The sequence below is a fragment of the Lissotriton vulgaris genome, chromosome 12 (genome assembly GCF_964263255.1).
Source record: "Lissotriton vulgaris chromosome 12, aLisVul1.2, whole genome shotgun sequence".
Classification (NCBI taxonomy): Eukaryota; Metazoa; Chordata; class Amphibia; order Caudata; family Salamandridae; genus Lissotriton; species Lissotriton vulgaris.
In genome coordinates this window covers 575,291,970-575,319,321 of record NC_141700.1, presented here as the reverse complement: position 1 = coordinate 575,319,321, position 27,352 = coordinate 575,291,970, and the positions used below count along the sequence as shown (strand labels likewise).

At 43.7% G+C, this 27,352-nt stretch overlaps 1 protein-coding gene across 3 annotated transcripts in view; it reads left to right on the top strand.

The window, feature by feature from the left end:
• LOC147677778 (fatty acyl-CoA hydrolase precursor, medium chain-like) overlaps positions 1–27,352 on the top strand; it is a 356,692-nt gene that overhangs the window by 80,427 nt on the left and 248,913 nt on the right. For all 3 annotated transcript variants that reach the window (XM_086945437.1, XM_086945438.1, XM_086945436.1), the window contains one exon: positions 16,640–16,778. In XM_086945437.1, coding sequence (XP_086801563.1) covers positions 16,640–16,778 — 139 coding nt within the window. The remainder of the gene's footprint in view (positions 1–16,639; positions 16,779–27,352) is intronic.

The window sequence follows — 27,352 nt, the reverse complement described above, 5'->3', positions numbered from 1 at the left end:
TATGTCTCCCCAGGCCTGCAAGCCACTACCTATGTTGACTTGGGTAAGATTGTTCTAGACCTCCCTAGTGGCTTGTTGATTCTGGGTGGGGATTTCAATGCTGTGGTTTCCGGCGCCATGGACAGTTTTCCGCCCGGGATGTGGGACAGACACAGAAATGGCTTCCTTATTTTTTAGAGACTCTGGGTCTGGTGGATAGCTGGAGATTGTTTCATCCTACTCAGCGACAATATACCTTCCTCTCTGGTGCCCATGGTAGCCTCTCTTGAATCGACTATGCCCTAGTGCCGGCGGCCCAGGCGTCGTATATTACTGAAGTGAAACATCTAGCTAGAAGCATCTCTGATCACTCGCCGCTCTGGTTCAATTTTGAGATGACCTTGGGTTCCGGTGGTAGGATCGCCCCCATTAACCCGTGGCACTTGCGTAATCCTAAGATTCGCAAGGAACTGCTACAAACGTTGGATCACTATTTTCAGGAGAATGAGGGATCGGTCTCCTTGTCGATTTCGCTGTGGGAGGCCTTTAAGACAGTAATTAGGGGTCAAGCTTTGTCCCTGATCGCAGGAGTCAACAGACAGAAAGAGAAAGAAGTGATCAGGGTTGAATCAGAGATAGCGAACATCGAAAAGGAAATAGAACAGGAAGTAACCCGGTCTAGGTTATGTTTTGAAACTTAAGCAGCTTGAGTACAGGACGCTGATCACAGATAGTGCTAAAGCCTTGAGCCGAGAACAGCTGGAGACAAGGCAGGTAAACTGATTGCTTGGTTGGATAGAAAGGACAGAGCGGATCGAGTGGTACCTGAGATTGAGACGAAGGAAGGGACTTATGTTACTGACCCACAAGGGATAATGGATGGCTTTGCGGATCATTTTCGTACAGTTTACACTTCTGTCTCAGATAGACCGGAGGAGGATTCGCGTCTACTGTTGAGGGATATTCAACTTCCATGTTTGTCGGAGGAGGATCACGACCTGATGAGATTGCCTTGGCAGTGCGCTCTTTGAACTCAGGCAAAGCAATGGGTCCCAATGGTCTCCCGATCGAGTTGTATAAACTTAGGCCAGATAAGATTGCCCCCTATTTGAAGGACATGTTTTTGGAAGCTCGAGAATGTGGAGTGTTACCCTGAGACTAGAGAGTGGCCTCAATAGTAATGGAATAGGAAGGGAAGCTGAGATCCAATTGCGCTTCTTATAGACCGATCTCATTGCTGAACTCAGAACCCAAGATATTGTCTAAAGTTTTGTCTAATAGGTTGGTCAAGGTCATAAGTAGTTTAGTACATTCTGATCAATCTGGATTTATCCCACATAGGAATACGGCATTGAACCTAAGGCGGTTGCACGGAGTTCTACCCAGGGCGCATACATTGCGAAAAACCGGCCATATTAGCGTTGTTGCACGCGACAATGGCCTATGATACAGTGGAATGGCCATATCTCTGGGCTGTATCGGCTAAATTCGGTTTTGGTCCTGAGTTTATTAACTGGGTGCGCTTGGTATACACTGAGCCTCTTGCACAGGTTGTAGTGAACAATCGTGTCTCGGCGCCATTTTGTCTTGGGCGGGGCACTAGACAGGGGTGCCCGCTTTCCCCTCTTTTGTTTTCGTTGGCTCTTGAGCCCCTAGCGGCTTGGATTCATTGGGAGCCCTCGATAAAGGGTATTAATTGGTCCTCGCAGTTCGAAGATCGTATTTCATTATACGCTGACGATATATTGCTTTATTTGACTTCTCCCAGGAAATCCCTAATGTTGTTTGTGATGTCTTGGTCTCATATGGTAGGAATTAAGGATTGGTAATAAATTGGGTACAATCCTATCTTTATGTGTTGTGCGGTGAGGCTCCTGTCCTCCCTCGTAATTGTCCTATTCAGATCCCTCAGAACGGGTTCAAATATCTCGGGATTTATGTTTCAATAGATCCCATTCTCCGATATGACATGAATCTCCTTCCTCCATTGACTCGGCTGAAAAGTGATGTAGCTGGCTGGAAGAAACTTCCATTGTCCCTATTAGGACGGGCTGCCCTTTTTAAAATGATGTCCCTACGCCGATTTCTTTATGCCCTCCAAAATACCTTGGATGTGGTACCATCTAGCTATTTTCGAGAAGTAGAGGGACTGCAGCGCAGCCTACTTTGGGAAGGCAGACCGCGTATAGCGTTGGCCAAGTTGACGCTCCCTTGGTACGACTGAGGTATTGCCCTCCCAGATATTAAGTGATACTACCTGGCGTCACAGTTGGGAGCTATAATTCATGGTACCAATGGATCCAATATGGATCAGGGCCATGCAATGGATAAATGGCTGCTTCCTGGCGGTGATTACAGTAGAGCGCTGTACACCAAAACTATAAAGAAAGGTTTAACGGGACCTACTAGAGTTGCGGTGCTCATATGGCACGACGCTCTTTGTTCACTGGGATGGAAAGACGGTCTGACTCTGGCTACCCCGTTATTTGGATCAGATAAGCTGGGCAGGTTGTGGAACTGGAAGGGTTTTGATCGATGGGATTTGATAGGGATTACCACTGTGGGGAATGTTTGGGTGAAGGGAAAAGTTAAATCATTTACTGAACTACAAACTGAATATGAACTGAATGAGACGGAGTACTTTCGCTATGCGCAGGTGCAACATTCCTTGAGGTCGGTGTTCCCTGATGGGGAAGAGATACTGGAAGCGTCCCCATTAGAGGATCGAATACTGGATGGGCATCTACCTGATTGCACCATTTCTCTTATTTATAAACAGTTGATAAACCATAGAGCAGATCTCTTAGTAGACTTAAGGGATAAGTGGACGCAGGAGGGTATCGAAATTGATGACGAGGATTAGCAATTTCTTCCCCTAAGGAAGTTGCGATCCCGGCAAGATTGAGGCTTGTTCAATTGAAAATACTGCACAGGGTCTATGTCACTGGTCTGCGTCTGATTAAAATGGGTTCAACGGAAGATGGTTTGTGTAAGCATGGTTGCGGCCAGTTGGGGATGTTTCTTCATATCCTGTGGGAATGCCAATATATGATAGACTACTGGAGCAGTGTCCATAATGTCATGCAGGAAGTGACGGGTGTGGCTCTTTTACCGGAAGCCAGGAGATGTCTATTGAATATTTGGGAGCCGACAGACCTGAACACTGCACAAACTCGATGGGTCACTCTAGGGGCCATGATTGCTAAGCGGAACATAGCACAGCAGTGGGGAGCGGCCAGGCCACCTACGCTAGAAGAATTGAAAGAAAGTATGGATTGGTGTATGTTCCGTGAAAAAACTGTTGTTCTGGCACGGGGTCGCCCTAGAAAGTGGAATAATATTTGGGGACCCTGGAACCAATACAGAGGGAATATATGTGTACCACCTGCAATGGTTGTTTTTGATACTCCTCTTTCCCCATGACCCTTACATGTTAATTTGCCTGATATTTGTGCTCCATGCCACCCCCCGACTACTATTTTCTGTACCATATGTTGAAGTTGTTACCGACCCTCTTCTGCAAAATGCAACAATGTCTTTCTTGATGCCTTGTATGAATAAAAAAAAATATAAAAAAAAGAAAGGTAGTTATTCTAGAGATAAACAATTCAGATGTTACCGATGTGATAGCAAACATCATCTAGCTAACAATAAAAATTGTCCTGCCTTAAGACAAAGATGTACAGTCTGTAAATAAATTGGTCACTTTAGCAGTGTTTGCCATGCTAAGAAATATGGTAAAGATAAAGTTAAATGTATTGCGGAGGGCCACATTTCTTCCAATAACGAAGAAAGTGATGATGAAGTTTGTTTTGCGTCAGGCTCCATGAGTAAAGTGGTCCTCAATTTTTCACATTCCAATGATTCCAGGAAACCTATATGGTTAATGTCTATTGGAGGTATTGACATAACCATTTCAGCTGATTCTGGATCTCCTTTTACCATTTTAAATGAAGCTGTATGGTCTGATAAATTTGTTAAGAAACTTGGGGCTGAATTACTTGAACCTGATATTGCTCCAGAGAGTTACACTGGTGAACCAATTGATCTCTTAGGTTTTAGTAACCTTATGTTTAATTTCAAGAACAGAAATGCATTTAGTAAACTTTATGTTTCCAAGAAGGGTTCATCTGTTCTTGGATGGAAAGATCAAAAGAAACTTAACATCACAGTTGATCCTAATAGTGTTGAACAAGTTCTCGTTTTAGATGAAGGTGAAAGTTTAGGTAAAATGTTATGTGATAAATTTACTGCGGTTTTCTCTTGTTCTTTAGGTAAATTAGAAGGTTTTGAACACCATATTCGCCTCAAAAAACATGCGTCTCCCAATATTCACAAACTTCGCAATATTCCTTTTTCGGTTAGGGAAGAAGTGGAAAAAGAATTATGTAGGCTGGTAAAATATGGTGTTATTGAACCTATTGAATATTCCCAATGGATTTCTCCATTGGTTGCTGTGAGGTAGGCCAATGGAAAGCTCAGGTTATGCATTGACTTACGCCATCTTAATGAGAATATTTTAATTGATCAGTTTTCTTAACCAAAAAACGAATGAAATGCTTACAAAAACTAAAAGTATGGACATTTTCTCCACCATTGATAATTCCCAAGCTTATCACCAGATTCCCCTCTCTAAAGTTTGTAAAAATCTTACTGCTTTCATTTCTCATATTGGATGCTTCCAATATACTAGAATGCCTTTCGACTTTTTTGACTGCGGTATTTCAACGGTTAATGTTCAGAATTTTTGGTCATCTGGATTATGTCCTCATCTTTCAACATGATATTCTTGTCATGGCCAGGAACAATAATGATCATAAAATCAAACAGCTCTATGTACTTTCTCTCTGAACAAATTTGGCTTAACTGTTGAACTTTCAAAATGCAAGTTTGCAGCCATTAGCGTAAGTTATATTGGGCATAAAATTTGCGGAGTAGGTATTCATCCCAAAGCAAAATTGGTTTCAGCTATTACAGATGGCCCCAGTATGAAGAATAAAGATGAAGTGAAATCATTTTTAGGACTTTTCAAATAGAACTTTTCAGATATGACAACTTCTAAAATCCAATTCCCAATTTGTGAGGTCTACTTCATGTCAGGAAGAATTTTCAGATATTAAGAATGCTATTTCTTCTGCTCCTGCCCTTCAAAGTTTTGATCCATGTGGAAAAAACATTATCACTACTGATACCAGTGGTACTGGCGCTGTTTTATCTCAAGTTTACGAAAAAGGGTTAGAATCCATTGTGGCTTATGCATCTAGGTCTTTATCTCCTGCTGAGTGCAAGTATGCTGTTATTGAGCGTGAAGCTCTCGCTTGTGCTTGGGCGTTAAAGCATTTCCGCACATTTGTCTGGGGTCAGGAAGTGACTGTTAAGTGTGATCATAAACCGCTGGTTAAAATCCTATTTAATGTTGGCATGGTTAATGTGTCGGCCAGGTTAGCATGGATATCCATGCGATTATTAGATTTTCCATACAAGATTGAATGCTTACTTGGTAAGAAAAATGCAGTTGCTGACTTTTTATCACGCTTACCTGTTCAGATGGTTGAGAACCAGGATGATATTATGGATACGGTTCAAGTTGCTTGATTGTGGTCTGTATTAATTTCAAAAAGAAGAGTGGAATGAATCCTTGACTAAAGATGACAGCATAGGGAAAGTGCTAGAATTTTTCTGCAATGGTTGGGCTCACAAAATGGATATTAAAGAATTAAAAGCATATTGGGAAGTCAGAGATGAATTATCTTCTTTTGATGGTAACCTTATGAGAGGAGATAAAAGTGTTCCTCCATTTGATTTAAGCAGTAACATTATTTCTTTAAGCCATGACGGTCATCTGGGTATTTTAAAAACCAAGTGTATTGTTAGAAGCAGATATTGGTGTGGCACAGAGTAGACATTGAACTGGAGAGAGTTGTTAGACACTGTGAATAGTGTTCTTCTGCGGACAAGACTTTAAAAGATGTAAGACCACCCATGAGTGAGTTTTTGTGCCCAGAACCTCCCTGAGAGTACGTTGCTGTGGGCATCATGGGTCCTGTTGGCAGTTCTGAAAAGTATGTCATTTCTATGATAGATATGTTTTCTAAATGGCCTGTGGTCAAAGTCTTCAGAAAATTGGATACAGACACAGTGTTAGCATTCTTTGTTGAAGTTTTTCCTTAGTGAGTGGACACCAACTATAGTTGATGACAGAATACAAAAGCAGGCAACAGTGAAGACGGGAGAAGGACATGGCTAAGACTTGGCTAACTAAAATTGATGCCACAAACAAAATAGGTTCAGCTTATGCTAACAATAATTTCAGCGGTTTCAACAAGACCACCCCCTAGGGAGCCACGTATAAGCTTGTACCCCACAAATGAAATACACATTCGGAGGTGTCAGTAAGGGTGGACTACTAGTTGTATTCAATTGGTAGGTATAGTTACAATGACTCTGTCCCACTGTTCGGAAAGGCAATTCTCCCAGGGGACAATCTGTTGGGGCCACAGTTTCCCCCTTGTCCCTAGGGCATGGGGGCTGGTCTGCCTTAGTCAGAAAATATCTATTCAAGGTGGCGGCCCAGCGCTAGGTCAATGCTGCAGTCTTTCTGGTGATTTGCGCGAGACTCGAGAGCACTGCTGAGGCTCGCGTTGGCTCTGAGTACCACACACTTCACCCAGACCTTTATGGAATTCAGAAGATTTCTACCTGCATTCGTGTAGTGTTCCAGAGTAGTTAGGCGTAATTCGTGGAATCCTTACTGTTGATATTTGAGTTCACCTATGCGTCGGTTCTCTGAAAGAAAAGCTCCAGTGATAGGTCAATTATAAGGCAGCGTCCCGACCCACAGTTTTTTCTGCTTCAGTCTCTATGCAATTTCCTATCACACAAGTACCTAGAGAGCAAAAATAGAAAGCATTCAAATGTTTGGTTAAACTTGTATTTACTAGCTCAAAGAAAATGTAAATGTAAACGAATGCGAGTGATTAACATCCTTACTTACCTTCCTGTAAAAGCCTGTATCAGTTCTTTTCTGTTAAAAGAAAAAAGCCATAACTAGTTAATTCCTGATTCTGGAAAACATTTAGTTGGTGAAAAGTAATTAGAAGTCAAGACCTATACTTACTTCCTTGTATAAGTCAGTGCAATTCTTTTCCTGTTGAAAAAAGCAAAGAAAGAAACAAAAGGTTGATATTGTAAAATTTATCAGTATTATGAAAAGAAGCAGTTATAGAGAAAGTTAGAACAGTTTACTACCCATAGTAATTACGGCATTAAATTACAGGATATAGTACCACATAACAATTCAACAAACTAACTTCTACACAAGGCAACTATATCCTACAGAGGCTAAAAGCTGGTCTCGAAAGAGTAGGTAATAATTTCCTAAGGGAGAGAGAGAGTGGTGTTAGAAAAGTAAGTTTATAGTGTAGAGGTTGTTAATTCTGTTTGTGTATTTCAGTGTGAACAGCGCCCAAGAAGATTAGTTGAAGGTAGATGTGAAGACATCATATTGAAGACCAGCAGTCTCTTCTCTGTCCCATCCCCTTTCCCCACTGGGGTTCTTTCACACAGCTAGAGTTAACATTTGGTGTGTGGAAGAAGACTCAAGGGTGTATTGGGGAAAGTTTTTCATTCTGTTCCTGTGGAGTTTTCTGGATACTTCAAGTAATATTCTCTGAAACTCACAGAAACATTCCCTAAACCTTGAACACAGAAACTAGCTGTAGCATTTATCAAAGGAACGGGCATAGCCTTATCTTCAGTGATATTGCGCTCTTGGAAACATTTAAAGTATTCAGTGACATCAAATACTTGGAAGTCTAGTACTTCATTTTTCAACCAGGTAATATTTTTGTGGACTGGGAAAACATTCATACAAGCATCAGGGTGCAATGTACCCTCCTTTCCTTCTTCTCCAGGTGTATGTCCTTGATGCACCACTATATAATCTAGAACTGCTTCATAATCAGCTTGTGTCATTTTCATTGTATCCGCATGGTAATGCATATAAACCATAGATAGTAGTTGAAACCAAGCTTCGAAGCTACCTAAATCAGACAAGGGCATCAAAATCAACAAGTCGTTTTTATGCATAACTGTGGGGAGAAGTCCACATACCCAGCACTTTGTAACATTAGTAGTGATATGTACCTGATGAAGCATTTGAATGAATGCATTCTGAGTGTAAGCTTGTCTATGTCTTTCTTTATGAGGGGCCAATGTAATAAACAAATGCTCAGCTGGAACTGGAGTAGTCCCTATCAGAACTGGTATCGGGCGTTGGTCCTCCAAATACCAGACTACTCCAAATAATGTTATCATCAATACCAGAATGAACACCACCACCACCACCCTATTTCCAGTAGACCAACTAGACCATCCAGGCCCATTCTACTTAATTGGAGGAGCCATTAAAGGGCACTCCTTTCTCATTGTTGCATGACCAAACAGGTACATTGAAAGTACTTTAAAAATTGAGAATACAAATACAACCAACCAGAGGGGTATTCTTCTTTCCTGTGTCTGTTCTGAGCCTCAAAGGCAGGCTCCTATTGTTCATCAAATACTCCTGCAGAGTAGCTGCGCTATCACAGCCCTTACTAAAAAGCAATCTGCGACACTTACTAAGTGCAAGTTTGTCTTTTTTCAGGATAGGGCAACCTCCCTCCTAGGCAAATACACTCAACGATCCAGTCCAGTGTTCAGGGCAGTGCACCACCGCATTCTTCACTCTAGTCATAAATAGGTACCAGAGACACAGCCCCTATACCCTAAGCTCAAGTCCTTCCCTAACTCCTGTCTTACCCTGCTGGTGCACTGTCCTTCCGTCAATATTATACCTGGTACGCCCAGGGACTTCCTCATCAACGTATAGAGGAAGAAACTCGCATTCAGGTTGGCTTGGGGACTCGGGTGTAGATGCACTAAGAGCTGAAGCATCCCGGGCAGGCCTTATCTCTGAGGGGAGCACCTCAAACAGAGCCTCGTCGCTCTCCTTGCCCATTTGGGCACCTCTCAGTCGTGCATCCGAGAAGGAAACAAAGCGTGGCACCAGCTCACTTTCCTGGACGGTGACCCCATCCCGGACCAAGGCATCATATGTTAATGGCACCCTCTTCACATGCGAAGCATGCACCCAGTGCTTTCGACCTTCCACATTCAAGGCGGTGTGTGTGGCCAACAGCACTTGGGTGGGGCCTTTCCACCTCAGCCCCAGACAGGTTTTTCATTGAAAATGTCGAACCAAGATGTAATCTCCAGGCTGTAGTCGGTTTCCAGGCCCCTCTGGTTCTGGTTGTAGAGTAGTATGTATCTGTAATGAACAAAACGAAGATCTTTAGACAATTAATACAGATAGTCAATCAAAAGAGGATACTTTATTTCAGAGAAACGTTTGGGTCTATGGACGCCCCAGACATTAGCAGGGCACCCGAAGACGACTTCGTAGAGGGACAATCCTGTCCTAGAATGGGCTGTTACTTCCGTAGGCAACAATGCTAGGGGTAGTGCATCTGACCATTTTAATCCTCTGCTTTCATGTATTTTTGCGAGCTTCAGAGAGTACTGTTATACTTCTCGACAAGGCCTGCCTATTGGGGGTGGTTTGCTGCATGACATTTTTGCATAATCTGCAAGCCCACACCAAGTCAATGAGCTTGGCATTGAAATGGCTCCCTTTGTCACTCCAGAACACACGTGGTAATCCGTAGCATGGGAAGAACTCCTTTAAAAGTGCTTTTGCCATGGACATGGCTGTATTCTCTTTGACAGAGTTGGCCTCTATCAACTTACTGGAGGTACAAATCACTACCAAAACATATTTTTAATTATTGACTCTTTCCATTTCTATGAAATCCATCTGGAGAACCTCAAAAGGGAAGGAAGGCGATGCACAGTTACCAGCAGGTGTAGGGGTGACTCTCCCAGGGTTGTGCTTTAGACAGATGAAACAATGTTTCACCAAATGCGCGGTAACTTTAGGGATGTTATCATTCTGCCATACTGGGTCTAGTAACTTGCATATGCCCTTAGCACTAATGTGCACCGGACCATGAGCCATCGTGACCACAGGGAGAAAGAAAGCAATGGGTAACAACCACCTTTGCTTTACTGACAAGTCAGTCCAACATCCATCCTCATCCAAATGTCCTGTTTTCTTCTCCCACATTTCCAGCTTGTCTACGGTTGCTTCCCTGTGTGTTTCCTTCACACTTTCCACTGTATTTTCGAACATCCAATTATCTGGGACTCATCTAGCAGGATCTGCCACAAACATCTTGTTCATCTTTGATCTGGCTGTCTCCATGGCTGTTCTATCTGCAAACGCATTGCCTCTCCCTACATCATCCATGACAGGCTTATGGGCACTGCATTTTATTATAGCCAATTTATCAGGAAAGGTCAGGGTTGATAGCAATCTAAGTAATAGTGGGCCATGCTGTATTCTCTATTTGTGCGATGTCAGGAACCCTCTCTCTGCCTGGAGGCACCCAAAATGATGGGCCACCCCGAACGCATACTGACTGTCAGTGTAAATATTAACAGTAATTACCTCACTCAATTCACTGGCCCCTAGAAGGGCGACTAGCTCTGCTGCTTGGGCAACTGGTATGGAATGTGAAACGTCTCAACTACAGTATGTAATATGGTGATTGCATAACCTGTAGTGGTAGTACCATCCAGCAATTTGAAACAAGCGCCATCAACATATAGTCCCCCTTGGCGGTCAAATAAGGGAACATCAGTCAAGTCTACCCGTCCCTTGCTCTCTTCTTCGGACCAAAATAAACAATCATGGACATCATTGTCTTTTTCTGCCAAAGGGAGGGGTAGTAACGTGGCTGGATTCAGAGTGGCACATCGTTTGATAGTAATGTGCGGAGCAACAAAGTCAACTTATATCCTGTAAGACGTGCAATAGTAAGGTGCTGTGTCTTTGTCTTGTTCAGATGCATGCCCACAGCATAGGGTACCATCACTGTGAGATTAGTATCAAGGCCGAGCCTTGTTGATTGCCAGATAGAAACTGACATAGCCGTGGCAGCTCTCAGACTGCTCGGGAGCTCTTTGGCGACATTATCAAGCATGGCAGAGAAGTCGACGCAGGGTCTCTGCTTACCACCGAAACCCTGTGTTAGAACAGGACCTCCCTCAGAGAGTGCTGTGCCCCTATGGTCGGAAACTTTTGGGTCAGTCTGCCTCGATACCCTACTAATGTTGTCACGTTCGCAAATACTTAATTTGGAGCCATACCCATAGCATACACCCTGTCCCGTATGTCATATATAATCTGTGATGCAACACCCTGGAATTCTATTAATGTAGCTTACAATTGCTTAAGAGCAAGCTGCTGTAAAAATGGCTCATAGTCTTTCATTACACTCCACATGTCTTCCACAGTATAAATTGCATTCCAAGCCCACTGGGCTGCCTGATTCGCCACCATTGTCTTTTCCTCATCGCCCACAGCAGAACGCACCAACAATCTCTCAATGCGATCTTGTGCTGCTGCCAAATTTCCTTCAAGCATCCTACGCACAGGCGTATCAACATTCAGCAGCGTTTGAAGTTTCTCACCCAGGGGGCAAAGAGTAGATGCAGAGACAGGAATCATCATATAAGGGGACTGCACTGTAGGGGTGGAAAGGGCTGTGGTTGCTGAAGCGGAATGAACGGACAGGGCAGGTGGGTTAGCAGCACCCACTCCGGTCACTTTCGTGTGGAAATGGGGAGTAAGAGGAGTCGGGCGGAGGCAGTAGAACTGGATGCAGAAGCATCCGGGAGGGTGGCACTAGGGGCCGGATATTGGGACGTCAGGACTGTCAGGTATCCGCTCAGGGGCATAAGGAGATGGTGGGCGAGAATCCAATAGCTCTTCAACAAAATCTTCACCTTCTTCCCTCGTAACATAACATTTATCAGTCTGTTAGCGAAACTTCCTGTTTCCACATTCTATGCATTTTCCCTCTCATAGGCCACAGCTTTCTGTGTTATTGTTAGTGTCTGTCTTTTCCTGGCCTCCTTCTCTGCTCTCATACGTCGCTGCTTCGCTTCTTTCTGCCACACTCTTAAAGAATTAAACATCGACTGCCTACTTTTTCTAGCAAACAATTTGTCCTGCAAGAAATTAAATCTCTGTTCATCAAACAAGCCTGCAAACGGCCATTGCAGTTCAGTGTTGTCCCTCATATATTTATGCCACAACATGCTAAACATAATAGGTCCAATACTATGCATTAACGTATACATCAAACTTTGGGGAACCCTCCGGAGGTGAAGGCTGGCTCTCTTCTAATCAAGCAATACTGGAACAACATCGACATCTGAAACACCCAATCTTACTTAAACAAGGCATCCTCATATAAGAAACATACCACGTCCCCAATAGACAAATATAAAACCAACAAATAAGGAAAGCAAAGTAAACAAGAAAACAACAGTCCAAAACTAAATAAAACAGTCCGCAGACTTCAGCCCGAAGACTGCACCAAAATCAAGAAGACAGGCTTTAGCCCTAGACTTTTTCAAACATAGACCGAAATACTGATTGGCCTTGCAGATTGTCTGTGAACAGCCCCAGACCTTTTCGAGCGCGAGCCAAATTACCAATTGGCCTGGCAAACTGTTGACGAACACTCTATGTCTTTTCGGCAAACCCGCCAAATTCAAACCAAGAAACCAAAGGACACAGCCTGTCGACTCATGTCATCCAAACAAGGCATGCCGCAAACTGCACCAAAAACAGTCCAGAGGCCTTACCAATGAGGACTGGTCACAGCCCCAGACCTTTTCAAAACCAAATCCAATTTACCAATTGGTCTAGCAGATTACCTGTGAGCAGTCGCGAACCTTTTCACTAGAAAGCCGATTACTAATTGGCTTGGTACCACTCAAAAGCTCTATATGTCTTTTAAGGGTCCGCAGACCCACCAAGTTCAAAACAGTCTGCAGACTGTAACAGGCACAGCTTACAGACTTGTGTTGTTCAAAGCAAGGCGCCGTTTTCCAAGAATCAAATCACTCACCTGGTGCGCTCAGTTTAAGTCAAGTTATTCTCCACTGCTGACTCTTTGAACCAAATGGTCAACTCCAAAGTTCGCCTTCTCAGGACCCAAGCTGGTGACCACTAGCTGAGGATCCGTCCGATCGAAAGGGCGGGGCAGCTGCGAGAACTAAACTTGGTCTTGTAGATGTGGGGGCCCGATCCGCCTGCCCGACCGACCACATACCACCCCAGCCCCTCTAACTTGATTGCGGGTGAGGGGGCCACACTTCGTGGGGTGCTTGTTCGGGTGCCAACTAAAGGACGGGGCTCTCTAAGGCCCACAGGTTATTTCCACAACCACCTGCTATGCCTTTCCAAAATGAAGAGTCGGTTAGACAGTAGAGAACACAAACTTACTTTATTCAGTATATACTCTGTAGAGGAGGCCAGGCAGGCCTTCACCCTAAGATGGTTGCTGAGCGGGACTGATTCCTCAAGGCAGGCTAATACATGATAAACCCTTCTGGGGACTTCAGCCTCGCCTCTTGTGGAAAAGTACCGGCTTGAGCAAGGCATGAACAAAGGAGATACAGAGAGATGAGCTAACACCTGCCAGATGGGTGCACTATCAGTACACCAAGACCAAGGTGCGGAGACTCTGCATCTCCTAACGTAGTAGCAGAGCTACACATACAGAAAGGAATGTATGAAAAAAACCTCTATTCATTAGCAAGTCAGGCTCCAACCTTAAACAGGTGGGAAAATAATAACGTGTACAGTTTTACAGTTCTGCTGAAGCCAGCGGAAAACAAAATGAGGCCTTGTGTGATTGCTGCCCAAGCAGTCTTCTAATAGTCATGAAATATTAAATGGAGGCACACAGGCTAAGGAAACTTATACGTTGCATGGATAACTCAGTGGGTTGCATAATACAAATACAAATGGCACATAATGCTAACCTAACATAGTATGTATAAATGCACAGCGAGAAAGGGAATTTCAAAACTAAAAACAATGCAAACATTCAAGCAGGCTTTCTTGGATGGTAAACATCAGAGTCAACAACAGAGTTAGAGACTCCTAACACTATTAGGGCAGAAGGATAGTTCATTGTCTAACTGCTCAAGTCCTACGAAGATGGACAAACGATTCAAAACTAAAGTCCATTAAAGACGTGTCCATTAGCATAAGCAAAAAATAAAAGAATTGAAAAATTGGAAATGGTTCGCCAAAACAGGTTTAGTCCATCAGCTACTAACTGTAGCATCAACCAGGCAGTCCAAAAGCAACAGATAGTTAAGAAATCGATCAGCATAGCATCCTCTCACATGGGGAAAATCAAAAGTATGGTGTTGCCCCTCCTTTGGGGTTCGTTCTTTTATAAAATGTTTGAGGCTGTACCAGTGAGGTGGTATCACACCACCAATGAAAGACCATTGTCTGGTCAGAATCACATAGTGTCACCCGAGAAACATTGAGATGCTTTCCCATCGTAGTCATGAGAAACAAGAGATTTGAAAGTCCACATAGGCCTAACATTGGTCGAAAAGAAATACAAAGTTACATTCTAAAGTAACAGCTGCAATTCTGTTCCCACAGGAATATTTCACTGTGAACATTGAAGAAATATTTAGGAATGTCAGGTGTACACATGTACAAAACAACTAGAGAAATATTTCACTAGTAGAAAATGAACCATTGTATTAAGTCAGGGGAAAGGTCAGCATTTTAAAACAAAAGCATTTTGAAAAGGCCTTTAAGTTAGCATCACACGTTTAAATGAATATACATTCTAAACCAATATCAAATATATTGTAATTAAATCAATTTAAAAGTGAGATTATGTCCAATTTTCAAAAGTCATTATTCAATGAAAATAGCTAACTTTAGAAATACCATACCACCACAGATTTTCACCATATTCATATATGTGCATATTTTTCTAGTCATATTACAAAAAATATTTTTATATTTCCATAAACTATATAAGCACTAGTATTACTATGCAAAGTTTTAAGCTCGTACTTCATTTCTACACGTGTTTGCACTGACTTTTCTAACTGGTGCATTCTCAACAGAAAGCATTTAAACACTAGGGGCTAGATGTAGGTAGAATAGATTTACCGATTTTTAATTACCGAATTTTACCGATTCGGTAATTAAAAATCGGTAAATCTAAGGGGTGGGTATGTAGGTATTCCAGATGTGCTGGAATACCGAATTGGAAGAATTCGATATTTACCGATTCGGTAAATACCGAATCGGTAATGCCCATTCATTCCTATGGGCTTTGAATGAATACCGAATTTCACAAGGGTGCAGGGGGTGTCACTTTGACACCCTCTGGCACCCCAAAAATAGGCATGTGCGCCATGTGGCACACAGACATGCCCTAAGGGCATGTCTGTCTTTCACATGGCTAGGTGTGCATGCACACATGTGCATGCACACCTGAATTCGGTATTTTAACACCCAATTGGATTGGGTGGTAAAATACCGAATTTGTAGGGCCTGTGGGACTCAGAAGTGTCCCACCTACATCTGGGAATTACCGAATCGGTAAAAATACCAATTCGGTATTTTACAGAATTGGTAAATTTACCGATTCGGTAAATTTACAGAATCTGTAAAATTAAGGGCCCTACATCTCAAAATCCAATTACCGGTCAGTAACGGCCGAATTCGGCCGTTACCGACCGGTAATTGGCGACCTACGTCTGGCCCTAGGCCACTTCACTTAACACCAACATTTCACCAATATACATTAATAAGCAACATGTGCATTAGAAATTTATTGGTGCAACTTTGTATATATTTTTTCTTGGTCTCATGTTTTGCAGAACGCTTTTATGGTGCTTCTACTACACTTGTAACATTTTCATGTGTCACTGTGTCTAACGTGTGCTAAGTGTACTTTCAGCATTTCGTGTCCTTAATTTGTGAATGTATTGTGTTTTATGTTTTTTAAAATCATGCTACATTATAGTCTTTGTAAGTCTCCCAAATACCTTAGAAACCTGTGCTTGTTGCGGGTTTCCAAGGGAACCTGCAATTTCAAAGTCAGAAAGTGGTGCCAATGCAGGGTCTAAAGCATAAGGATACTGATTTCTAATTTTTTGTTTGCTAGTTTTTTTGTGAATGAGGTCCTTATTATTCACATCATCATTGGTTACCCATTAGTCTTTGTTTTCAGTTTCTTTTTCCATGCAGTGCCTTCAAAGCAACAAACACATAATTACTGTTTCATAGTTCTTTTATTTATCTCCATCTATGATGAATGAATCATCCCTTATTTTTTTTATGCACTTCATATCTTACATTTCTAATATCCTTTTCTACGTAATGTGCACCATCTTATTTTCAATCATTCACTTTACATGGCATGAAAATATAGAATCCCGTTTCCTTTCTTCATATCTTTCCCTCTCAAGATTAAGTTACTATATTTTAAATATTGTTTCAATATTTTTCATATTGTATTCTTGTTTGTTTATAGTAATAAACTTCAAATATGTTATATGGCTCTGTACCAAGACAGAAATGTGCATAATTCATTAATAAATATTTTTGTTCTTACACAAATTGAAACCATGAAAAGAAATTGGGTTTGCACCACTGTTGCACGTCTGACTGTTTATATCATTATGCGAAATACTGACACATCTGTATTTTCATTCGAAGGTGCATTCAAGACCTGAAGATAATTGATATGATCAAACAAACAGTTAAAACAGAAACACCAGATTTTACCATTTCTGAGGACTGTCTTTTCCTCAACATATACACTCCTGCAAAGGCAAAGAAGAATGACAGGTTGCCAGTAAGTGCATTTTTAACTCGTGTATCATCAATTATAAAATAGGGGAGTATTATTAATATTATTAGTAATGTGTGTGATGCAGTGTTATCCCAGTCACTGCAGTAAACCTGCTCTGCAATGTTAACTTAATTTGGATGGTTCTCACATCATCCACACACACATCTCGCATTTTATATAGTCTTTGTCATTTTGGTTTCCTGCTGAGGCACTTGTAGTTAAATTGTATGACTTTGAAATAGTGATTTACCATCCAGGACTGGGCGCGAAGTCCTGTATTAAGGTTTCCATGCGAATCATAATGTGTGAAAATTAACTCACTATAGCCTTATATTGGTGTTCTTATGAAAGGTTTGCTAATCTTTTATTTATTTCTGTCTGCAAGGAGTAATAATTAAGAGTTCAGAAAGCTGGCTCAAATATCGCATTCATTATTCCTGGCTGTTATTATGCTGTGAGTATATCTGGAGTTGGGCAGTCTACCTCTTATTACGAGTTGAACGAGGGACCTTAGTAATTACCTCTCCTTTCCATTTTACTGTGAAAACTTGAATGAGCACGACTACCACTGTCATTGGGTCATTGTGAGTTTGGTTAATGTATAACATCTGCCAAGAAGCAGAAGATTCCCTGAATCACAAACTTGTGGTTCAGTCGCCCAATCTATAGAGATTTGGCCCTTAGAAATTACACTGGTCGAGCCTCGGCTAACTCTGCCGTTTGAAACTCATGACCTGACAGCCCATTTACTGCTGGGTCTTTCACTGGATTACACCTTCCAGACCTCTGTTAATATGCCAGTGTGGCGAGTAAAATCAGAAAATGGCCTTGATGCAGAGGGAGTTTCCTAACAGCCATATATTTTTTTTAAACAAAACAAACACCTGCAATGTGAGTTTTAGGATCACAAAGTAGTGAGGATCTGGTTTATTTATCAGGGGACTGAGACCACCACATGTAATAAAAGACACTATCTTGTTTGGTCCTTCAAAAGGTTACAGTAATTGAAACCTTAGCTCAACCCTTGGCACCTATGGCACAGAACAAAAAAGCTTGACTTAGAAAAAATTTGATTTAGAAGTGCCAACACAGTTTTGAAAAAAAAATGAAAATCCCACTCCAACTTGTAAATATAGAGAATAATGTAATAAACAAAGTTACAGGAAGATGAAAAAAATCCAATAAGGGGAACTGGAAATATGATTTTTTAAAAGATTTAGGTAAAAACGCACTGTGTCAATGCAGGTCAACAGCTTGCAGTATACTGGGACGTAGATGCGATATCAGGCCGACTGTGAGGGAGCACAACCCAGATACACCACCTAAGTTCAACCCGGTTTACTTGGAACTTAGGGGCTCATTATGATGGCAGGCAGACATCAGTCCGCTTGCCATCATCACAGTAATGAGACCGACCGCCAGACGTGCGGTGGTCCCACCGGCCCAATTAAGATGCGCCCGCCATACTGGCGGGCGCATCCTGGCCTTTTACAATTGCGGACGGTGCTGCTGGCTGCAGCACCGTCCACAATGGTAAAAGGGCATGCACAGTATTTCCCTGCACCACGTGGCAGGCACCACGCGGTGCCTGCCACTTGTCGCAGGGAACAGCAGGGGGATACCATGGTGTCGTAATTGGCATGGCCGTGTTAGCGATTAGCTGAAACTACACGTTTTTCCTCCTTAACTTGGCTATACATGAAAACGCCATTTTGAATGTTGCGGCGGCCATCTTAGACCATAAGCGGCCTCGTGGCCGGCGTGCCCTTTAGTCCGTTGTCCGTACCACTGACCACTTCAGTCTGCCCAGCAACAGGCTATTTTTAGTGCTGGTCAAGCTCACGCATGCGCAGTCCCCACTGACCAGTTACCCCTCAAGAATGTGTGCCAAACTGACCAACGGAGTTGTGCCCCCTCCAATGAGCTGGCTGTGTTCCAAAACATGACCATATATGTACATAATGTGTTGTAACTTGTGCCGCCTATCTTTTATTACCTCAAAACTGTATAAAAGACTGGGTCACACCGGTGTTCGGTGTGATACCTCTTGCATTACCGAAGGGTGCTGTATGAGTGTACCACCACCCCATGGGGTCTTATTAAACTAGTTCTTTGACTTTCACAGTTTCCGTGCCAACAGTTCTTGAGTGTAAGTGGGTTATCTACGGAGCATGTAGGCCTTGGGAACCCTGATTACTTCAAATTGGCGACCACGAAGGGACTCATCGGCGACTCGGATGCCCGAAGGAGAGGTCGTGACGAAGGCTTGGAAACTCGCCATGGACGCGCGCTGCCACTGAGTGACCCGAGTCTTGGCACCCACGGTGTTTCTTCCTTTCCTTCTGATCTGACCTTCCAGGTGGCGCCGGTCTCCGACTGAGTTTTCGATCGTCTGCGTTGCTGGGAAAGTGCCGTTTGGCTGATTTGATCACAAGACCTTGGCAGTTGGAATCTGGACATTTGAGATTTTGGGTAAGATTTGTGTTCGGTAAGGTAGTCTTCGGACGCTTACTGAAGTTCTATGATTTGTGACCGGTAAGGTAGTCCTCGGACGCTTGCCGGAGTCCTATGATCTATGACTTTGATTTGAGTTAGCTAACGTTTGTGAATTTGTGAACTTTGAATTTATATGTGTAGTGCACTTCACATAGGCAGGCATGTAGAGATGTTTCTCTAACTTTGTTTTTTTTCCTCTGAGCGGCACATTTGTGTGAAGTACTGTAAGTGCCATTTTATATACGGTGTCACGCTTTCGTGATACTTTTTGAACATGCCTGTTTTCAGCACACTCCGAGGGATGTGCTGTCTTGGAAATGGTACCACAATTAGGTTAGCGGAAGCACAGCCGGCTCCCCCAGAAGGAACACCGAACAGGGAGATGTATATTAAATTTGGCCTTCCTCCTATTATGTACAGCAAATTATGGCATAAGTACACGAAAACTGATCCTGAATTGCAATGGCCTCTACATGGGTCGTTCGATTTACGTAAAGTACAGTTTGTGGAACAATGTTTGTTTCAGCGCAGGTCTAGACAAAATATGTTTGATTGTGTGCGAATGTGGGAGAAAGCGGTGCGTGAACGAATGAAGCGTGAAGTTGCCTTGGCGGACAAAGAGCAGCGCAAGGCTGCTCGGGATAAGGCTTTACAGCTTGAGGAAAAGGAGGCTCAGGAGAAGAAAGAGAGGGAGGAAAGGGAACGTAAATTGCAAACGACTGGTCAATTTCCTATCCGTCGACTGCTTTATCCTGTCCTTAATAATGAAATTGATGATTTTTCATTACTAGATCGGTCACCGCCTCCGTATGTTTCGCCTACGGCTCCAGACGCAGATTCGGAAGATGATGGACAGGATAAGCTGGAAAAGAAGGGTGTATCTGCTCTCAGGTTTACTGCGGAGAGGTCCGCACATTTACGTAGTTGGGCTCGTAAAGTGAATAAGAACTGTGTTTCTCAGTCTGAGGTGATTGCGGAAAGGAGTAGTTGGACGGATCAGGAATTGTTGTATTTTCTGTCTACTTTGGCGGATGAAGTTGTTGCCGCGTATCGTCAACTTTCAGATACGTTAGAATCTAAAGCTGTGTCAGTTCATCGTGAGAATTTGGATAAAGGTTTATTTGCTCTTACAGATGTTGATGACCTTTTCAAGCAACTGGTCCAGCTGCGAGATGAGACCACCAGTTTGCGGGAGGAGCGGAGAAGGAGACAAAAGGAGTCCGGGTCGGAGTCTAACGTGCAGACTAAGGAGTGTTCTCTCCGGGGTTCAGATAAGAGTTCTGCGTTGCATGTTATGCCTATGCGTGAAGCCGCGCCCTTGTATGTTCCACCTAAAGGGGAAGGTACAGATGATGATAAATTGTCAAAGGATGCGAAAGGATATTTTATATATAACTGGGTATATACGCCTTGGAATAGAGCAGATGTTATGGCATTGAAAAATTCTCTACCTGATCTTCGGAAAAATCCGGCGGCATTTTATGAAGGGGTGGAAGGGGCTATTTCGTCTTGTGTGATGACTCTTGTTGACATAGATTTGTTTTTTGGGTTAATTCTTCCACCTGATATGTGGAGGCAAATTCATAAAAATAATGATGAAACAATACTTGGGGGGACATGGAAAGAAATAAATGCTGCCGATTTAGATAGGGAACACTCTGTTCATCACCACCCCCTTTTGTAAATCGATTTAGATAGGGAACCGGCATGTAAGCCTTGTCAGTTGATTTTAGACCTTCCAGCGGCTATTTTGATTAAATTAAAAACGCTTGTTCCTTCTAAAAAGATCGATTGGACTATGTTAGCTTCGTGCAAACAAAAGCCTGATGAAACGGTTTCAGATTTCTTTACACGCTTCGAGGAGGCATTCCATGATTACAGTGGTCAATCTTTAACAGACGATACGGGTCGGCATTTGTTCGTAGATAAGTATGTGGCTAATCTCCTACCGGAGATTGCAAAACGATTGAAATCGAGTGAAAGTTCCTGGGCCACGGCGACCCCTGCGTCTTTGTTAACTATGGCTCAGTATTATGAGCGGCAGGAGTTGGAGGCTAAAGAAAGTGTTGACAAAAAGGCGAAGGAATTGAAAACGAAGGTGATGTTGGCGCAGGTTCGGGGAACACAGGGCAGAGGGAATGATAGAGGTAGACGAGGTGGGGGGAATACGTCGTATGGTCGTACGGATATAGCGGAGGATCAGTGTGCCTACTGCAAGGAGTTTGGGCATTGGGCTGATGATTGTCCGGTACTTCGTGAGAAGCGTAGTCAGCGTGGTCGAGGAGGTGGTAGGTCGAGAGGAGGTTATACGGGAGCGAGAGGTGGCGGAAGTGATCGTGGAAGGGTTGAGGACAGGGGCCGTGGCCAGGATGAACGAAACACGTTTGATAGACGGAATCAATATCAGATTTCGGAGGGTGAGAATGGGGAGCACCAGGATTATGTGCATGCATAGGACTGCGTAGGATGGGGTAAGGAATCAGTTGAAGTGCCGGTAGATCAGCAGGGTCCATACGTAACAGCGGGTATTCTGGGTTCTACTGATCATTTCCTAGTCGACACAGGGGCTACTCGTAGCGCTTTGTCGAAAAACTTGGTTCCGAGGGCTCCCCTGTCTGGCGAAATGATAACATGTGTAGGGTTCGATGGCACACCCTCTCCTAGCCCATTGTCAAAGCCCCTTGCACTATGTCTTGATAAATTTTTCAGTTTTGGTCAATTTTTGTTATCACCCCATACACCAGACAATATTCTGGGCATTGATTTGCTTAAATATTTTCGAGCAACGATACGGTGCGCTCCTGAGGGAGTGCGGGTTATCCTGAATGACAATTATCCTGACCCAGATAGGTTTTTCACTATCTTAGACATTCCAGCTTTGGCCTCTCTACCGCACACGTTATGGGCGACCTCAGATACGGATGTGGGAGAGATGCGTATTCCACCAATACACATTACTGTTAAGGAGGGGGCCCCTCTACCACGAGTACCACAGTATAAGATTTCGAGAGAAGGTGAACTTGCATTGACACATATTGTTCAGGATTTGATCTCTGTAGGAGTAGTGGAGGAGGTTCCTTATAATGTTTGTAACAGCCCTATTCTTCCGATCCTTAAGAGAGATACTGACGACAAAGTCTATCGGTTTATTATTGACTTGAGAGAGATCAACAAAATTGTCATTCCCCAATACCCGGTGGTGTCCGATATTACGACCTTGCTTACATTGGTACCACCAACGGCCACAACCTTTAGTGTTATTGATTTGAAAAACGCGTTCTTCTCCATCCCTGTCCATCCTGATAGCAGATATTTGTTTGGCTTCACGTTAAATAATAAATCGTATAGATTTTGTCGTGTTCCCCAAGGTTATACTGAGAGCCCGAGCATCTACAGCCAGGCTTTGAAAAGACAGCTAGATTCTTTTGAGTTGCAGACTGGCGTTGTTCTCATCCAGTATGTGGATGACCTTCTGCTTGCTGCAGACTCTTATGCGCACTGTGAAAAAAGTACAATTGCGTTGCTTTCCTTTTTGGCACAGAACAATCATAAGGTTTCGAAGAAAAAGCTCCAATACTGTAGACCTCAGGTGACCTACCTCGGTCATCTGTTGTCTAAGGAGGGGCGTGCACTAACATCTGATCGAATTCAAGCAATTTTAGACACACCAGTCCCCCGCACGCAGAGAGATGTACGTGCCTTTATAGGATTAACGTCCTTTTGTAGACAGTGGATCATGGGGTTTTCGCACATTATAAAACCTTTGTTAGCGTTACTGTCCAAATCTACACCAATGCCCCTTCAATGAACAGATGAATGTCAGAATGCTTTTGAACAATTGAGACAGGCTCTTTGTTCCGCACCCGTGTTAGGTACACCAGATTATACAAAACTTTTCACATTATACGTGCACGAGAACGATGGGTGTGCGTTGTCAGTGTTAGTGCAAGCACACGGGGATAAGCAGAGACCATGTGCGTATTTCTCTGCCATTCTTGATCCTGTAATACGAGGGTTGCCTGGGTGTTTTCGAGCAGTGGCAGCAACAGCAGTAGCCATACGACAGAGTGAGGGAATTGTGTTATCACACAAACTGTTGGTGTTAGTTCCCCATGCAGTAGATGCTCTGTTAAATCAAACAAAGACCCAATATCTTACGAGTGCACGGCTAACAGGCTATGAGCTTACACTTTTGGCGCCACATATCACACTGAAAAGATGCGCTACCCTGAACCCTGCCACTTTATTGCCCTATCCGGTTGAGGAGGGTCAGGAAGAAAAACATCATGACTGTGTTTTCCTGACCGAGGAACAGACAAAGGGTCGTGTTGACTTACAGGATATGCCACTTCCAGATGTGGATGGGGAACTGTGGGTTGATGGATCGTGTTTGAGGCTGCCAGATGGTACGACTTCCGCAGCCTATGCGATCACGACACTTAAGACAGTGGTAGAAACAGAATACCACAGAAATCGGCTCAAGCAGCAGAGCTGATAGCTTTAACAAGAGCCTGCGAATTGAGTGCTGGCCTATGTGTGAACATATACACAGACAGCCGGTACGCCTTCGGAGTAGCACATGACTTCGGGCTACTCTGGAGAGAGCGTGGGTTTTTGACTTCTCACGGAGTACATATCATGCATGGAGAACTGGTGCGTGATCTCTTAAACGCGTTGCTTTGCCCAAAGAAAGTAGCGATAATAAAATGTAGCGCCCATAAAAAGATCACTGATAAAGTGGGCCAAGTAAATGCCTTCGCAGACAGTATAGCGAGACAAACGGCTATGTCTCGAACTGACTCCCCCATGTACGTGACACAATCACAGGCTGAGTGATGGAGCGATGCTAGAGCAGACATTTTGGATATTCAGAAATCAGCCACTGAATCAGAACTTGCGGCATGGGCAGCAGATGGGGTACTAGATGATGAGGGTTGTTGGAGAAGTAAGGACATGGAAAAATGGAAATTGCCTGCAGCTTACTTGCTGGCGATGGTTCAGATGACACATGGATTGGCACATGTCGGAGCCCTTGCAATAACTCGACTGTTAACACGAGTTTGGGAACATCCCGAGATTGCTAATACTGCTAAGAGAGTAGTGCAGACCTGCCTGGTGTGTTTACAACACAATCCCGGGAAGGGGACCCATACTCCGAAAGGAGGGTTCGTTCCACCCTCTGCACCATTTGAGGTACTCCAAATGGATTATATCCCACTCGAGCGCTGCAACAACCTGAAGTACGTCCTAGTGGTGGTATGTGCCTTTAGCAAATGGGTTGAGGCCTTCCCCACGAAAGACAATACAGCCCTAACAACGGCTAAGGTGTTGCTTAAGGAATTCTTTCCTCGCTTTGGAGTTTGCAAATTTTTGTGGCGCGATAATGGGCCTCATTTTGTTGGGAAGATTGTGGAGTATGTACTGAAGGGGTTAGGGATTCAGCAGAAGTTCCACGCTGTGTTCCACCCTCAGTCGGCAGGTCTGGTTGAGCGGTACAATGCTACGTTGAAACTTAAACTGGCCCAAATTGTGGCATCCACGTCGTTGAAGTGGCCAGATGCTTTGCCGCTAGCGCTGCTCTCTCTTCGATCAGTACCCCATTAACGAACTGGCCTCACACCATATGAGGTGATGTTTGGTCGCCCCATGAATATCTGGGGGGTGCCCAAGCCGCGATTAATACATGATGTGCCTTGTGTTATGATGAACGACTATTTGGCACGATTAACAAATGATTTGCTTTCTATTCATCAACAGGTTCGAGAAGCGCTCCCTGACAACTCTACTGGAGAGGGCCATGATCTTCGCCCCGGCGACCATGTGATGATCCGATCGTTTGAGAGAGCGAGCAGTTTGGAGCCAAGGTGGAAGGGCCCCGAACAGGTCCTCCTTGCGACCCGGACCGCTGTACGAGTGACCAACAGGAAGCGGTGGGTGCACTCAACACACTGCCGCCGTGTCTCTCCGGATCTGGTGACTCCTGCTGTGCTGACTGATTACAAAGAGATTCTGGAGAAAGAAAAGAGCCCAGCTGTGACGTCGGCCGAAGTTGAGGGAGCCTTCCCGGACCACGCTGTTGCCGGACGAGAGCACTACAACCTGCGTCCCCGATAAGAAGATTTTTGAGGTTTTTTTTGTATATGACTGGTTGGTTACCGCTCCAGGTTTGTGAAACAGAAACCGGGAATTCCAAGGGGGGGATCAGTTCTGCCAGTGTAGCGACAACCGTCTTGGCCCGGAGAAGAAAACAACGGCTACCTCGGAGTTCAGCACCGTATTTTTCTTTTTTTTTTTAGGTATACACATATTTGAGACTTTGGGAACAATTTGAACTATTTGAGACTCTGTAAGAACTTTTCCGAACTATGGCATCACCAGCATCACGAGATAAGCGAATCTTGGGTGCCATTCTCTTTGTTTTGACTATTGTGGTGATAGCTGTAATAGCCTGGTTAGTTGAACTTGTGGTACCTGCACGTGAACATTTGCTGCCAACTACCCCGGCTCCATTTGAACATTTTCACTTTACATTACCCTACCATGAAGAACGACATCGGCAAACTTATCTGAATAATAGTTTTATTCAGATTCTTCATCACACGCATAATATGACCAATACTTCCAATTGTTGGGTGTGTGGAATGTTACCGGGGCACCAGAAGAGAGGGGGCATCCCACTCATTCCACTCCCGTTTTCGCATAATGGATCCTGCAATGCCTGGTACACCCTCCTCTTTACTTTGAGATGGCCAACCAAAGGGGGGGTGTTTTTTCGCCTGAATAAAATATGCTCCCATGACAAGGATGGGTTTTCACGGGCCGAAGGTACTCGATTTGAATGGGAGGAGTACAGGCCCGACAATGTATCTGCCCCGCGTGTGTACAGCAATCAACGAAACATCAATGTATCCAGCTCACATGTCATTAATGTCATTGCTACTAAAGCCGATTTGTGTATTAGAAATAAGGGTTCGATAGCGTAGGGAAAAGTGAATACAACACCACACTTACTTTTGATAGCCCGAATGGCATCTCGTTTGTAGCATCTCGAAATACGTATTTCATTTGTGGAACGAAGGGTTATCATCAGCTTCCATTGGGATGGTTGGGCACGTGTTATGTATCGTTTGTGCTACCTCCTGTATTCATTGCCCCACCAATGTATCACAATGACTACGTCCTGTATCACGATTTTGTCCTGAATAGAGTTAAGCGGACTGTTGTTCTGGATGACATAGACCAGACTGATACTGCCTTACAACAGTATGTGGACTTCAATTTGGGACTGTTTTCCTTTGTGGGGGCCGCGTTGAACAGCCGGAAAATAAGACGATTGACACGTGTTGTCGAGGCTGTAGCGAATGACACTGCCATTGCCCTAGGAAATATCACTGAGGAACTCCAGATTTCTAGAATAGTTACGCTCCAAAATAGGATGGTGTTGGATGTAGTTCTAGCTGACCGTGGGGGGGCATGCAGAATTATCGGAAGTCGCTGCTGTGTATACATACCTGACAATTCTCCATCTGTTTATGATGCCATATCAAAGCTCCATAAAATAGCAGCTGAAATACACCCGGACAATGGAACTTGGACACTTTCAGGATGGTTCTGGTCAGTGCTTACTGCCTGGGGCTGGAAACTGTTAACGATTCTATGTATAATTGTGGGGGTATTGTTTTTTGTATGCTTATGTATCCAATGTGGCCCAGCCCTATGTTCTATATGTCTATCAGCTTGTATACCATCAAGACGAGCTCTTGCCCATGACAAAATGATGCTTCATAAAGAAGTGACACAAATAATGTTAATAGACATCGAGGACGAACATCCTGATTATGTTCACTATGAGGTAGATTCAGCTAAACGCTAAAAGGTTCGTCTGTCGTAATTGGCATGGCCGTGTTAGCGATTAGCTGAAACTACACGTTTTTCCTCCTTAACTTGGCTATACATGAAAACGCCATTTTGAATGTTGCGGTGGCCATCTTAGACCATAAGCGGCCTCGTGGCCGGCGTGCCCTTTAGTCCGTTGTCCGTACCACTGACCACTTCAGTCTGCCCAGCAACAGGCTATTTTT